The 14,462-nt window shown below is 41.0% G+C and overlaps 1 protein-coding gene across 3 annotated transcripts in view; it reads right to left on the reverse strand.

The window, feature by feature from the left end:
* The window catches only part of EZH2 (enhancer of zeste 2 polycomb repressive complex 2 subunit), a 50,876-nt gene that overhangs the window by 2,697 nt on the left and 33,717 nt on the right, over nucleotides 1–14,462 (reverse strand). For all 3 annotated transcript variants that reach the window (XM_068395948.1, XM_068395947.1, XM_068395946.1), the window contains exons 10-16: nucleotides 11,246–11,337; nucleotides 10,050–10,290; nucleotides 9,511–9,680; nucleotides 9,037–9,131; nucleotides 2,725–2,765; nucleotides 1,487–1,612; nucleotides 378–556 (exon numbers count right to left, since the gene is read on the reverse strand). In XM_068395948.1, the coding sequence (XP_068252049.1) occupies nucleotides 378–556; nucleotides 1,487–1,612; nucleotides 2,725–2,765; nucleotides 9,037–9,131; nucleotides 9,511–9,680; nucleotides 10,050–10,290; nucleotides 11,246–11,337 (944 nt within the window). The remainder of the gene's footprint in view (nucleotides 1–377; nucleotides 557–1,486; nucleotides 1,613–2,724; nucleotides 2,766–9,036; nucleotides 9,132–9,510; nucleotides 9,681–10,049; nucleotides 10,291–11,245; nucleotides 11,338–14,462) is intronic.

Consider the following 14,462-nt stretch of genomic DNA (forward strand, 5'->3'; position numbering starts at 1 on the left):
TTTGGTTTTGTTTTGTTTTTAATTGTATCACTTAATGAAATGTATGTTGGGACTCCAGGAGAGAAGACAAACACGGATTCTTCTAATTATCAAATGCACACTAAAATTACAGCTTGTGGATGAGTTGCATGTGAAAGAAAAACCAGGTGAAGTACTTGAAAACCAAGAAAAAATTTAGTTTAACCTTGAAATGAGGTTGTTTGTTACATAAAAACATACACCGAGGACTTCAAACTAGAAAGGTCTGCAGACAGGAGCCCACCACTGATTAGCTCAGCATTCGACCAAACTAGTTTGTGAGATGTTCTACTCTCTAGCATGAAAATATTAACACCTCAAAACCAAGGCAATAGCCATGCAGTTGTGTAACTACCTACTTTTTTGGATCCTCTCTGAATGCTGCAGTTCTTGCAAGAAACATTTTTGCTGTCCCAGTGGTCGGCGGCTCCGCACGTTAAGCAGAGGTCAGGATCGCATTCGCGTACGGCGAGGTAACACGGACACTGCTTAGTGTTGCATTGTGCTTTACAGCGACAGCCAGGAAACCTGTTTTGGCCTACAAAGGAATAGATGGAGAACAAAAAGAGTGAGTATGAAAAAAAGTACGTTGTAAAATTAAGACAGTGCAGATTATAGCATAGCATTTTGGCACTGGTGAGGCCACACCTCGAGTACTGTGTCCAGTTCTGGGCCCCGCACTTCAAGAAAGACATTGAGGTGCTGGAGCGAGTCCAGAGGAGGGCAACGCAGGTGGTGAAGGGTCTAGAGGGTATGTGCTATGAGGAGTGGCTGGGGGAACTGGGATTGTTTAGCCTGGAGAAAAGGAGGCTGAGGGGAGACCTTATCACTCTCTACAACTACCTGAAGGGAGGTTGTAGTGAGGTGGGAGTCGGCCTCTTCTCCCAGGCAACTAGCGACAGGACAAGAGGACACAGCCTCAAGCTTCGCCAGGGGAGGTTCAGGTTGGACATTAGGAAGCATTTCTTCACAGAAAAGGTTATTAGGCATTGGAATGGGCTACCCAGGGACGTGGTGGAGTCACCATCTCTGGAGGTGTTTAAGAAAAGACTGGACATGGCACTTAGTGCCCTGGTCTAATTGACATGGTGGTGTCAGGGCAACGGTTGGACTCGACGATCCCAGAGGGCTCTTCCAACCTGGTTGATTCTGTGATCAGAATATTAAAAAAAAAAACCAACATAGCCACTGATGTCTGTAGAGGACATTTGGAAGTACAGTAAATTCTTTCCACCCCTGATTTCACTTTAGTCTTCCCTAATTTTAAGTCCAAAGACTGTTTCTGACTTCATTCAATGGCTAATTAAGAGGGCCAAATTAAACGGAACACGTGCTACCTTCTCACACCATATGACACCGTTTGCTGTTCCTGCAAACACTGTCTGCAGCACGAACAGCCTGCTAGGACAGAGTTAGATGTTGGGACAGTCAAAGAAATTTATAGATGGCTTTTAAATGTTGTACTTACATTCTGAGCTGCACTGACAAAACTTCTCACAGAAGTTTTGAGCAATTACACACGGGCATGAGCTATCACAAGGCTGCCGTGGATGATCACATGGCTGATAGTTGTAAACATGATTCGATGACCCATCTGAATAAAAATAGCAACATTTTGTAAAGGTGAAAGGTGCAAACCAACAACATGCACTTCACTTCGCTCTTTTAAGCAGAAAAATCCCTTTTTAGGCTTTTAACTAAGAAAACCCCCCAAAATGAACAAAAAACCCAAACTGATGATGAGTGGGGTTAAAAAACCAAAAGACACCAAACCAGAACTGTAATTAGTTAGGTGTTTGTCACCATTAGTTGCCTGCTTCCTAGGGCACTTCATGCTTCCCGTCACCCAGCTACTTTGAGTATTCAGAGCTGAAAACTGTTTATTGTGGAAAACTGAAAAATAAAACTACAATGGTATAATTTCCTGTGTGAGCATGTTCTAGAGTAACACTGATATTATTCAGCAAAGTAAATTTGCTCAAATACCCAAAGTAATTTTTACTCTGGAGCAACAGACAACTTGCAGATACACGGGCAAAATAATACCTGGTCATTATACCACTGTGCTTTCCCAAGTCAATTTTCCAGTACAGACAACGGTAACATCTTACAGGCAAGGAGGGACTATCAGGGACAAGTCTAGAACTTGACTTAGAGAGCAGCTAGGAGAATTTGGTGCTGTATAAATTATATTTGCTGTTAATACTCCTGAGCTTGTGTTGGGTTTATGTGTATTCATAAAAATGCTCAAGTTCACAATCAGAAACCAAAAAGGAGAGAGACACAAACTGATCAATTATGCTGCTACAAGTCCCAACCACTCTCAAGAAATTTTCAGGTAACTATTTCTAAAATAAGTTGGTTTTTTTTTAAAAAAAATGCCACTTTTTACTGCAGCTCCTATTATTAATACCCTTTTTATCTGTACTTCAGTGAGGCCGTACTAAAAAGACTGTAAATTCAGCCTCCTCCCCTTTTTATTGAATTATACAGAGCTCTTCCAGTTACATAAACCAAATGGTACCTTTTGTCCCTACATCATCTGTAATGAGAGCTTTTATTCCCCCTATTATCTCTTGCTCCCCATGGAATGTATATAATGGCCTAACATTAAGGAAAAACCCCAAAACCCCCAAAAACAAGACCAAAAAAGCAATAGCAAAATCTTAAAAGTTCAGGACATAAATTGAATGGAAAGATGCTAACCCTTTTTCAGCTGTATCTTTCTGCAATGAGCAGCCCACAACCTGCAAAAACACAAAACAAACACAAGAAGGTTGACAGGAACTCCTCCTGCAGCGGGCTGGGAAAGGTAGCTGCATCTTGCACCCACACTTGACTTAAAATGGGAAAGTTTCAGGTAACGTGAACATCTGCTAACTGCACCCAAGTCAGAGGTGGTTGCAGCAGAACCACCCTGTCCCAGTCTCTTGGAGCTGCCACGATCAATGCTCTGTAGGCTGCTCCCTCCCCCTCCCAGCACCATTCCTCTAGTCCCAGGGTTGTACAGACAAGCAGCCCCCACTCAGCCCAGGCTGGAGAGATGCTTAAATTCAGATGGTCTTGAAGGAAAACCTGCAAAGAGGAGGCTGCTGGAGCTGCTGCTAGCAGACAGAAGCAGCAGCAGAAGGAAGGATACAGAACTGCAGATACGGAGGGACATGTCTAAATAGGGGAGTGAAGGTCTGTCAGCTGTTTGCTTCACTGGACTTGGCCCCAGCACCACACTGGTAGTCTCCTACAGATCACAGCCACTTATTCCCCTTCATGCTGATCTCCCAGGATACGACAGCAGGAGATCACATCTGTCTGGCACAGCCACACTGATGTGACCTCAGCATTTCTTGTGGTCGGACAGACTTTGCCCCAGTTTGTTCTGACTGGTGGTGCTGTGCTAAGCCTTTTGCCTTCTACTTCAAACTCTAGACACCTTTCTCTTACATCCTTACAGTTTTCCTTCAGTGTCCTCTTTCTCCATTAGCTTAGCTAAGCATTCCCTTTGGAAGAAGTGGTGGGTTTGGTTTGTGGGTTTTTTTGGGTTTTTTTGTTTCTTTTGTTGTTGGTGGTTTTTTTTTCCCCAAGAATAACATGCTTTTGGTTATCATAACATAGCTCACTACACTTTAACAAGTTACAATTACCCATTTTATTTTGTATCCATTTCAGATTGCAAGCTCCTTGAGCAGTAAATATCTAGTAGTCCATGAACAGCTGTGTCAGACACCATTGAGCAAACACACCTGTCTGGACCTTAGGCACCAAAAGGAAAACCAGACTTAAATTTCAACAGCCTTAAAATTCAAGGAGAAATCAATGTTTTTAGTTTTCTTTCAATTCTATGCATTTTAGTTTGTACTTGAATTTCAGTGAACAAACATAATGAAAAATTTAGATTAAGGATTTTCAAAGTTTAGACTTCTTGGACTTTCTTAGTAGGTCATATAGCAACGTTAAGAGTATATGGGAGAAGCCTTGTACTTTAACCAAAGGTGTGCTGGCCCCCCGCCACACACAACAGCTTTAGACAAACAACATTCTCTACGCAATTGCCCTTTCAAGGCTTTACCATGAGACTTAACATTAAATCCTCGACAGCCAACTGTCTTACAAGCATTTGAATGAACCCATACAAGTTAGAAACCCACAGAGGGAGACTTGTCCAAGTAACTGAGGTTGAGGGGAAGGAACAAACCCAAAGGCTATCAGTATTACAGAGCACTATAATAAATAGATGATATTCCTATTAAGAGTGACTCACTCTAGAAAAAAAGGCTACTAACAATATATTTATGAATTATGAGACGCTGATTCTTTGTAAGAAGATAGTTCCCATATATAATTGAAAGAAGGAGAGCAATTTTGGCTTAAATTACTCTAATGCACATCAAACTACTTTTCTTTTTTGTCTGGCTGGTATAATATATACTGTATTTTTGAACAATTCCTTCACAGAAGCTTGTCTCTCAGCCCAAGATAATAAGGACCTACTAGCATACCAAACCCTTAAAAGTTTTCTGTGGATAGACTTCTTAAAACACCATTTCATTACTAACACGTTAAAAGTAAAATGCCACTTGTTGACTAGTTGCCACCTGAGACTTTTGGGTTTCTATGGGAAAGTGTAGACTGTATGGACAGGGTCACCTGAATATGACAAAGGTTGCCACCATCAACAAAGCATTAATACTAACAACTCAAAATGGATAGAAAATTAAATACGTCAATCACAATGGCAACAGCATCAGCTCTCGTAACAGAGTGGTGTCACAGGAGGTGTCAGAGGTGACCTTATTGCAGTCTACAACTACCTGAAGGGAGGTTGTAGTGAAGTGGGAGTCGGCCTCTTCTCCCAGGCAACTAGCGATAGGACAAGAGGACACAGCCTCAAGCTTCGCCAGGGGAGGTTCAGGTTGGACATCAGGAAGAATTTCTTTTCAGAAAGGGTCATTAGCCATTGGAAGGGGCTGCCCAGGGAGGTGGTGGAGTCACCATCTCTGGAGGGGCTTAAGAAAAGACTGGACATGGCACTTAGTGCCATGGTCTAGTTGCCATGGTGGTGTCAGGGCAATGGTTGGACTCGATGATCCCAGAGGTCTCTTCCAACCTGGTTGATTCTGTGATTCTGTGGGAGGAAGAGAGCCTAGCAAGAAAGGAGCTGGAGACATACAGTGTGAGCGTGAATCATGGGGAATGACAGAAGACAACATTAAGTAAGGTGCCAACACTGACCAATTCGACAGGAGGTTTGATTAGCACGATCAAACAGTACATCCATTGGCTTGTAACTTCCAAAAACTGCGAGGAAGCACTGCAAGTTCCCCTGGTGAGTGCACAAAGCTGAAGGCCGAATGAGTACTGTACTAAAGGTGGACTAATTTATCTATCTGCCCTATAATCTGCTCTCTCGACCAGAAACAAAGGGCAAGATCTGGTCCATCGCACCAGGAAGCAAAGGCAAGGAAAAGACAGAGGTTGAGAAAGCACTCACGACTTAAAGCTTCGTAAAAAAAGGCAAATTGGAAACTCAGTGGCAGATTTCCAAGCAAGCAGGTGGATTGGTACCTCTGGTTGCCGACACCTGCAGGATAGCCAGCTTAGAAAACAAGTGTTTCCAGAAGCGTTATGACAGAAGCTGTCAAAAATATTGTTCTCTGCTAACAACCTACTAGATTTTTGCCAGTGGTTTTAGCAGGCTCTGGTACCAGCTAATCAGGCAATAGAAACGCATAAGAATATCTGTGCCAATATAACACTGAGACTTTAAATCCCTATAAAAAGGCACCCTGAACACCACATAAGCTGTTCAAACCTCTGCAGTGAACGGCAGTCCAGCAGAAGGTAGGGACAGAAGGAGGAAAAGGAGAAAATGGGAAAAAAGAAAATACTTTCAAACAAAGTTTATTAAGTAAACTTGCATTGGCACAGGGGATGAGGGAGGGGAGAAAACCAAAAATAATCAAGCAGCAGCATTACATGGCCCTACAATCAATACTCATCCAGAGGAAGGAGTGCTGATTAGTTAAAGCAAATACAATGCAGCTCCCAGCAATGGAAAAAAACGTACACGTAAGAGAATGAACAGTACTCAAGTACTCTCCCTCCAGCACACACTCATGCTTTTCTGAATTCCTTCTTCATTCAGGTTTTCTGTTGGCTGCTACACAAAGTAATTCCGTCTCCAGCAAAGCGGAGTTTTCACAAACCGCCAGGTTAATCTCTGATATAGAGGCCAGGCTCTGACACTGGCTCTCCAAAAAATAACTATATAAAAGTGCCGGGTCTTACACTTGGGCCACAACAACCCCCTGCAGCGCTATAGGCTGGGGGAAGAGTGGTTAGAGAGCGGCCCGGCGGAAAGAGCCCTGGGGGTGCTGATAGACAGCCGGCTAAACATGAGCCAGCAGTGTGCCCAGGTGGCCAAGAAGGCCAATGGCATCCTGGCCTCTATTAGGAATAGTGTAGCCAGCCGGTCTGGGGAAGTGATCGTCCCTCTGTACTCGGCACTGGTGAGGCCGCACCTTGAATCCTGTGTCCAGTTCTGGGCCCCGCACTTCAAGAAAGATGTTGAGGTGTTGGAGCGAGTCCAGAGGAGGGCGACCAAGCTGGTGAAGGGTCTGGAGAGTCTGACCTCCGAGGAACGGCTGAGGGAGCTGGGGGTGTTTAGCCTGGAGAAGAGGAGGCTCAGAGGTGACCTTAGTGCAGTCTACAGCTACCTGAAGGGAGGTTGTAGTGGAGTGGAGGCAACTAGCGATAGGACAAGAGGACACAGCCTCAAGCTTCACCAGGGGAGCTTCAGGTTGGACATCAGGAAGAACTTCTCAGAAAGGGTTATTAGACATTGGAAGGGGCTGCCCAGGGAGGTGGTGGAGTCACCATCTCTGGATGTGTTTAAGAAAAGACTGGACATGGCACTTAGTGCCATGGTCTAGTTGACAGGGTGGTGTCAGGGCAATGGTTGGACTCGATGGTCCCAGAGGGCTCTTCCAACCTGATCGATTCTGTGATTCTGTGAAAAAGCCTTCTCCTCTCATTGATCAGCCTTATTATCACTATCTAACAAAAATGGCACTGGAAGGAGGGAGAGAATATCTTTTACTATCCGTGAGGGGTGTAGTCTTGCCAACTATTTGCTCAGTATGCCCATACGGGCACCAAGATCACATGGGAAATAGGTGAGTCTTGTAAGAAAATCTGCCATCAAATCAGTCACAAGAGACCATCGAAAGCAGCCTTCTGCTGCTGCCTCTCTCTTTGGTGAAGGCTGCTTTTGCTCAAAGGCTGTCCACCACACGTACACGTGGAAAACCTGCAGACCAGCAAGTCCCTTGCAATGGAAAAGTACAAACAGGACAGAAGGGCCTTCCTGGCTCTACAACTGGATTTACTCTAGGAGTGAGTAAACTCAAAGAAACATGAGAAACAGAAAGACTTCCAGATGGTTTCCCCAATTGCTAGTTGTGCGACATCTTTAGAGAGTGCTCAGATTACAGTAGTATGTAAGCAGGCTAAAAGGTTTTCCTTTTTAAAAAGACTACTGCACACAGAAGAATGGAGACAGCTTGATTGCCACATGTTCTGTGAAATTAAATAAAAAAAATTATCTCCTTCCTTCAATGATAGTTAAAAGAATTAAAAGGCATTTCAAAACTAAATTGCTAGCATAAAAGCTTTGATATTGGCAACTAATAAGAACAAATAGCATCAAGAAAACCCACATAATGGTATGTGCTTTTATGTATTTGGAAAAAAAAAACCCCAACCAAAAAAAGCCTCAAAACTCCTCTAAAACAATGTCAACCTGGTACCCATACAATCCATTTCAGCTTCAAAATACATTTGAGCCTTTTAGTTGCTCTTTTCAAATCGATGCAGTGGCATTTTTTTATAGCAATTTGTGTAAATCTGAAAGCAAGCTAATTCCCAGCTGCATATTCCAAACTTGCACTACGGCTAATAACTCCAGATTTAAACAGCCAAGCCCACCAAATGCCCAAAACCTTGAAAACTGTGCCAAAAGCATTAAATTAATAGTTTATGCTGAGAACAGAATCTCTTCCAGATGCTCACTGAATCTTTTCCTAGCTCACATCAGCTGCCTCTATGCTACAAAGCAGAAACATTCTGCTCCACGTCAACAGCACCTTTGAGCCAGTATCAGGCGTTTCTCTAAGTCTGAAAATAATAAATATACTTAGACAAGCTAAGACAGAAGAAGAAGAACTGATGGGAGAAAAACTGGAAAAACAAACTTGGGGGAAAACAAGAAAAGTTAAAGGGAGAAATAGGAAACTTTATGGAAGAAAGTGTACTTATTGCTTGCAGAAAGAAACCTTTTGCTAATTTTCAGTCAGCTTTTTATCTCCTATGTTCTTATCCCTGGGAATAATCAACGCAGTTGCATTTTTCAAACCTCAGGATTCACTGACAGACAGTAGCCACCAAGTTTACAACTTCAACAGAAATTGTTTCAGATGGTCTTTGTGGCTCCAGCAAAGAGCTTGATTTTGTTCTTCATTGCAGCTTCACTTCAAATAGTTACTTGTTAACCTGGTTCTTTAATTGAAGTTCTAGTTGATAACGAAACTGGGGTGCTACAAAGGAATAGTCTCTCAAGAAAAAAAAAGTCAATCCTACTAGTTTGCTACAAAATTTTTGCTTACTGATCATCTGAGTCTTAATTGAATACAGTTCATCATAAAAAACAATTAATTTACAAAATACCATATAATCATTATTGAATTCCATTATAATACTTATAAATTTAATATTTATTGCTGCAAACAAAATTATACCACAATATCTTGAATGTTATAACAAGCTGCGTAGAGTATTTCTAATCTAAAGGTAGTTTGACTACTTGCAGCAATACACCTACAAGAATTGTTTCATTGCTGCAAATTTTGTTTTGGGGAGCAAAACGAGCAGAGTTGCATGACTTTTCCTCCAAAATACTTTCTGTTCTGATCCCCTGTATCTCCAATTTATTGTTATGCTAAGGTTATTTAGTAACAGATTTACCTGTGTTTCCTTTTCTTCTTTCTGGGAGGAGTATCAACATCTTCAGCAGGGACTGGAGCAATAATACTAGATTCCTTTACTCTAAACTCATACACCTAACAAGAGATACCATAATACATCCACGATAAATCTCTCACTAGTAGAAAGTTGCTCATTTTCTAAGTTACTATGATTTCCTCCAACCAACAACTTACAGATTATATCCAGTCATAGTCTCTTTTCAATACATTTAAAGTTGATTATTTTTCTCATTTAAGAACAGACAGTCTAATTTAAACCTCCTGTAAATTTAATTTAAAAACAGTTTTAAAACTAACTTTTATATATTTGTGGCATGAACTCTGGATCATAGCATTCTTGGGAAAACCAAGAAAATTAATTAATTTTCTCATTTAGTAATCAATACTAGTATTTCTATACTTCAGTTTTAAAAGTAAAATGATAACATCCTTAGTAAGCAGCTTCCCTTCTTACCTGCCTGCATGTTTTGGTCCCAATCAGTCTGGCAATTGCACAGAAGTTGTCATAGTAGGTGCCAATAAGAACTCTAAACATGGAGGCTTCTGCACCACTCCATTCCACATTCTCTGGAGGCTCAATATTTGGCTTCATCTTTATCGGCGTTTGACACCTAGAATTTGCTTCTGTAATAAATAATTGAGAGTAGAGGTGAAGGTATGTTTCAAAATTTTACACAGCCCTTAAAAATGCCAAATTATTAACTGTAGTTAAAAATATCTCAGCTTTTTGTTGTTATTGTTTCCTGATCTAAGTGCCACAACAAAACAGCACTTTTCACATTCCTCTTAAAGAAGTTAAAAATTAGGTACCAGTAGCTATTGAAATTACAGGATCTCATCTCTACACATAAATCGAGACAATCAGGAAACTTTCTTACAGGGTTCCATTTGATTCAACTCATTATTACTCTGTCTTTTCACTCAGTTCCATACATTCCAAATACATGGTTTCCAGGATCATGTGGCTCAACTTGGGGTTTTTTTTGTCCTTACCAGAGGAACTGGATGTTTCATCTTTCTTTTCTTCTTCTTCTTTATCATTGTTTTCTCCTCCAGTTTCAGTTCCAGCTTCTCTGTCACTATCTGTGTCTTTTGATTCCAATACATTTATTGTCGGCGTGCTGGGTCTGCTGGTGTTGTTTGGAAGTCTTCCCCTTCGGCGGCCACCCGGGCGCTTTGGTGGTGTCTTTATACGTTCAGCAGTCAAGGCAGCTGCAAACTCCTTTGCACCTTCCTAAACACCAAATGTTGCCATTTTCAGTAAAAGAATTAATAAGTGTTTTCACCTGTGGTCAGGGATTGGGGGAGAACACATTCTGCTTGCCCTTTACATGTTTATAAACATTAATGAGGTCACCCCTCAGTCTCCTCTTCTCTAAGCTAAAGAGACCCAGCTCCCTCAGGCTCTCCTCATAAGGGAGATGTTCCACTCCCTTAATCATCTTTGTGGCTCTGCGCTGGACTCTCTCTAGCAGTTCCCTGTCCTTCTTGAACTGAGGGGCCCACAACTGGACACAATATTCCAGATGCAGCCTCACCAGGGCAGAGTAGAAGGGGGAGGAGAACCTCTCTTGACCTACTAACCTGATGCTATCCTGAAAAAAAATCTACATTTACAAAGTACTTATGTCAGTATTTCAGTTCCACTTTCATTTTGGCTGGCAAGTGAAAAATAATTCAGTAGTAAATTTCTATTTTCCTAGAAATTTCCCACAGAGAACACCCTTCAAAATACAACAACTCTTCTTGCACATGGCACTTACACAATATGCATTCTGCATTTTTTAAAATGCAAACACTGGTAATTTGTTTTCTAGTGGAAAGGGGTATGGCAATGCACAGCAAGTTTTTAGATTGGAAAATTACATGGTTTCTCATAGTAAAAAATTTAGGGGAAGTATGAGAGAGATTTGAAATTATATTACTAGGGATTTTGCCTTTGATTTTGACTACATTGGACAAAATAGCAGCAACACATTATTAGGATGTCATAATCTTTCTTCCCTATAAATATCTCAGGCTACATCTAAGAGAGCTAAAAATTATTCCTACTTAGACTTTCATTTGATGAAAGTACCCACAAGTACATGCACTATCATAGATCCAGCATGTCCTTACACTAAGTGTAGCTTGCTCTACTACAGCTAGCACTAGCACTTAGTGAATTCTAACATATGAAATTATCTTACCAGATGTTGGTAACAGTGCGGTCCACAAGGCTTATTATCTAATGCTGTTTCTGTGTTCTTTCGTTTATAAGTATTAGGAGTTGCGTGGAATGCTGTTGAATCAAAACATCACATTGGTAAGTTTTAATATAAAAAAATACATTAAATATCTAACCTCAAACTGTAGCCAAAGCACGAGGTTTACCAAGACTTTACTAAAACCAGAATAAAAATTGATAACAAATGGAAAAAAAAACAAACCACAAAATAAACCCCATCTAGTGACATTTGACTTACCAGTTAAACACAGAGACAGCACGTGGGTAAGTTTTGCATATGCCCGTTTCACAGAATCAACCAGGTTGGAAGAGACCTCTGGGATCATCGAGTCCAACCGTTGCCCTGACACCACCATGGCAACTAGACCATGGCACTAAGTGCCATGTCCAGGCTTTTCTTAAACCCCTCCAGAGATGGTGACTCCACCACCTCCCTGGGCAGCCCCTTCCAATGGCTAATGACCCTTGCTGAGACGCAATGCTTCCTAATGTCCAACCTGAACCTCCCCTGGCGAAGCTTGAGGCTGTGTCCTCTTGTCCTATCGCTAGTTGCCCGGGAGAAGAAGCCAACTCCCACTTCAGCAGAGAAGTGTCTGCTCACATATCTGACAGACTCTGCATAGCTCTGTGTAAGCTGCAGAAAAGTGACTCGGAATGGAGCAGAACTGGGTACGTTAGAGGTGCAACATGAGCACCTTTGTAACGGGATGGCAGAGTTTCTTACCCATTCCCTTTGCCAGAGCTCATCTCTACCAGCTCTCCCCCCATGCAAGATGTTTTCAGAGAGACTGACTACCCTGGTTTTGCTGGAAGTCTTGGGAACTCTTCCATATCCCTTACTTAACTGAAGCCTGGAAAACCTGCAGCTAGACTCTCACCAGAACTCATATACTCATGTTCCCAGATTATATTAGGAGCTTTTTGAAATACCATCCTTAGTTTTCTGCAATTCTCTCTTTTTAAAAAATTCCTCCCTGCTCAAGGAACAGATTCTTTGGGTTTTACAAATATATATATAGATACCACGAAATACATTTTCCCCTTAAACGTGCTAACAGTGGCATACACAACTGTGAGGAACAAAAATGGAGAATGCACTCAAGTTAAAAAAAGACTCCTCGGTGCTAGCTGTCTGCTTTGTAACGCTCCAAGAGGGCCTACAAAAGCCACCCCTCTGAAAATGCACTGTAAAAGCACTTATGCTGCAGTTTTCCCACAGTTGCAGTTAGGCAACTCTAACTTACAGTGAAGTTTTTCAACACTCAGTGAATAAAAAGCGCTAATATTCAAACTGAAAGAAGAATCCCCTCCCCTCTTACCCATATTAATCCATAATACAACACCACACACATCCTTCTCCTTCAATAAGCCACCACCACAGGCTTTCCAACTCATCTTATTCCTAGATTGTGCATGAGGCTTCTCTTTATAACAGTCCTCTATGCTTTCAAGATTGAGCTTTTAAAATGCAGTTCCTTCCCTTTTAAAGAATGTAGCCAGAGCTCATATATGTCTTCACAGACAAAGGTTTTAAAAGCAAATCTCATTTCAGTGATCTGGTTTGCAGCGTGGCTCCACAAGCACTTCTTTTGGCACCAGTGGGGAGGGTGACCAGTGGTGGAGAGCACTTCTTAAGAGAGCTTCTCTGATGAAACCACTCCATCTTGTAACCATCACCTCATGCTCCCCTCCCATAAGGGAAGGTGTGCTGGAAATCAAATCATAAATTCTATAATGTTATGCCTGTATTAATGACAGCAGCACATGGGAACCTCAGGGAAGCAATGTATTCTTCCAAGGCTTTCTTAATAAGGTATAAACAACATAAAAGTATCACTAATTAAATATTGCATCACTTTCTCCAGAGAAATATATTACATTTTATAACTCTGGAAACACAAAAAAGCTTCAATTTTCCACATACTGACATATATAAATATGTAAAAATTATTTACAAGCAAGTATAGGAATGTAATTTATGCATATTGTTGCTCTTAGCACTCTTTCTTCCCCCAGATTCCAGTTAAAAGCTTTTGTGGTACGACACTTCTCATGTTTCACATATCCTTCATACAGTCTGTAAGTAAAATATGTTAAATAACACAGAAACCTTGCAAATTAATGCCAAGTTATTCCACATTTTTCCAGCTTTTAAGAAACAATGAGATGGTGGGAGCCCCACACCCAAACATGGAGGAGAAAACCCCCACATTTTTCAACCCTGCATCTTTAAATTTGCACAGTACACATTTCATTCCTTCAGGGGTTGGTTTTTTTTTTTACATAACCATTTTACTCTCTTCATTCCACAAGGAAAATTGTTTTGCAACAACGCAAAAGAACAGTAAAACATTTGCAAGTCGTGATCCATATCAGACTGCTGCAATGTGCAGAAATCAAAACTATTCTTTTTACATGCCACTTGCAGGTGCAAACATTTCTCTCACAAGTTCATTTGTGCAGGTCCTAAAATGAGTGTTTATTTTTAAAAACATTGTTTTCCTTTAGACAATGAAGAAATGTTTAGTTTGTAATGCAGTGAAACAAATCAATGTTTGACTTTTTAAACCAGCGAGACCTCAAAAATAATCTATATCTGATGCTTAATATTAGAATCCTATCTTGTATTCCACTATTTCAAACACACCCAACATGTACTGACAACTACAGCCAGAATCTACCACCGCTGTTGCGAGGTATTGTTTTGGAGGCTTGTCACAAAGAAAGGACCCAGGACAAGAATAAAACTGTTTGTACAGCTGTATTATGAATCTTGCAAATATCAGTAGTCATTTTTTTTTTCCAAAATCAAAGACGACTCCGCAGAATTTCCTAAATAACTAAATTCCATATTTCTTTAATAATTTCCTTATGGGAGTCACTCTAAAACTGCTTCACTAAGCATGCTTTCTGTCTTTGAGATTTATTACCTGTCTCAATTCTCGTGTTTTTCATAATGTGAAAGTACACAGGCAACAGTTTAGCCTGAAATGTACATTTGCTTCACAGTCAAGCTATTTGGGAAATTCTCCCTACCTGATATTTTTTCCTTCTTCTAAATTCTTTCTTAGTCCAGACATTTAGGCATAATTCCTTGCTGTCAGCAAATGAAGTCGGTACACAAGTTTTTTCAGTAATGTCATCACCTGCATATAAAGGGATCGCCAGGTCGTCAAGGG

Source organism: Nyctibius grandis, chromosome 3, assembly GCF_013368605.1.
Source record: "Nyctibius grandis isolate bNycGra1 chromosome 3, bNycGra1.pri, whole genome shotgun sequence".
NCBI lineage: Eukaryota > Metazoa > Chordata > Aves > Nyctibiiformes > Nyctibiidae > Nyctibius > Nyctibius grandis.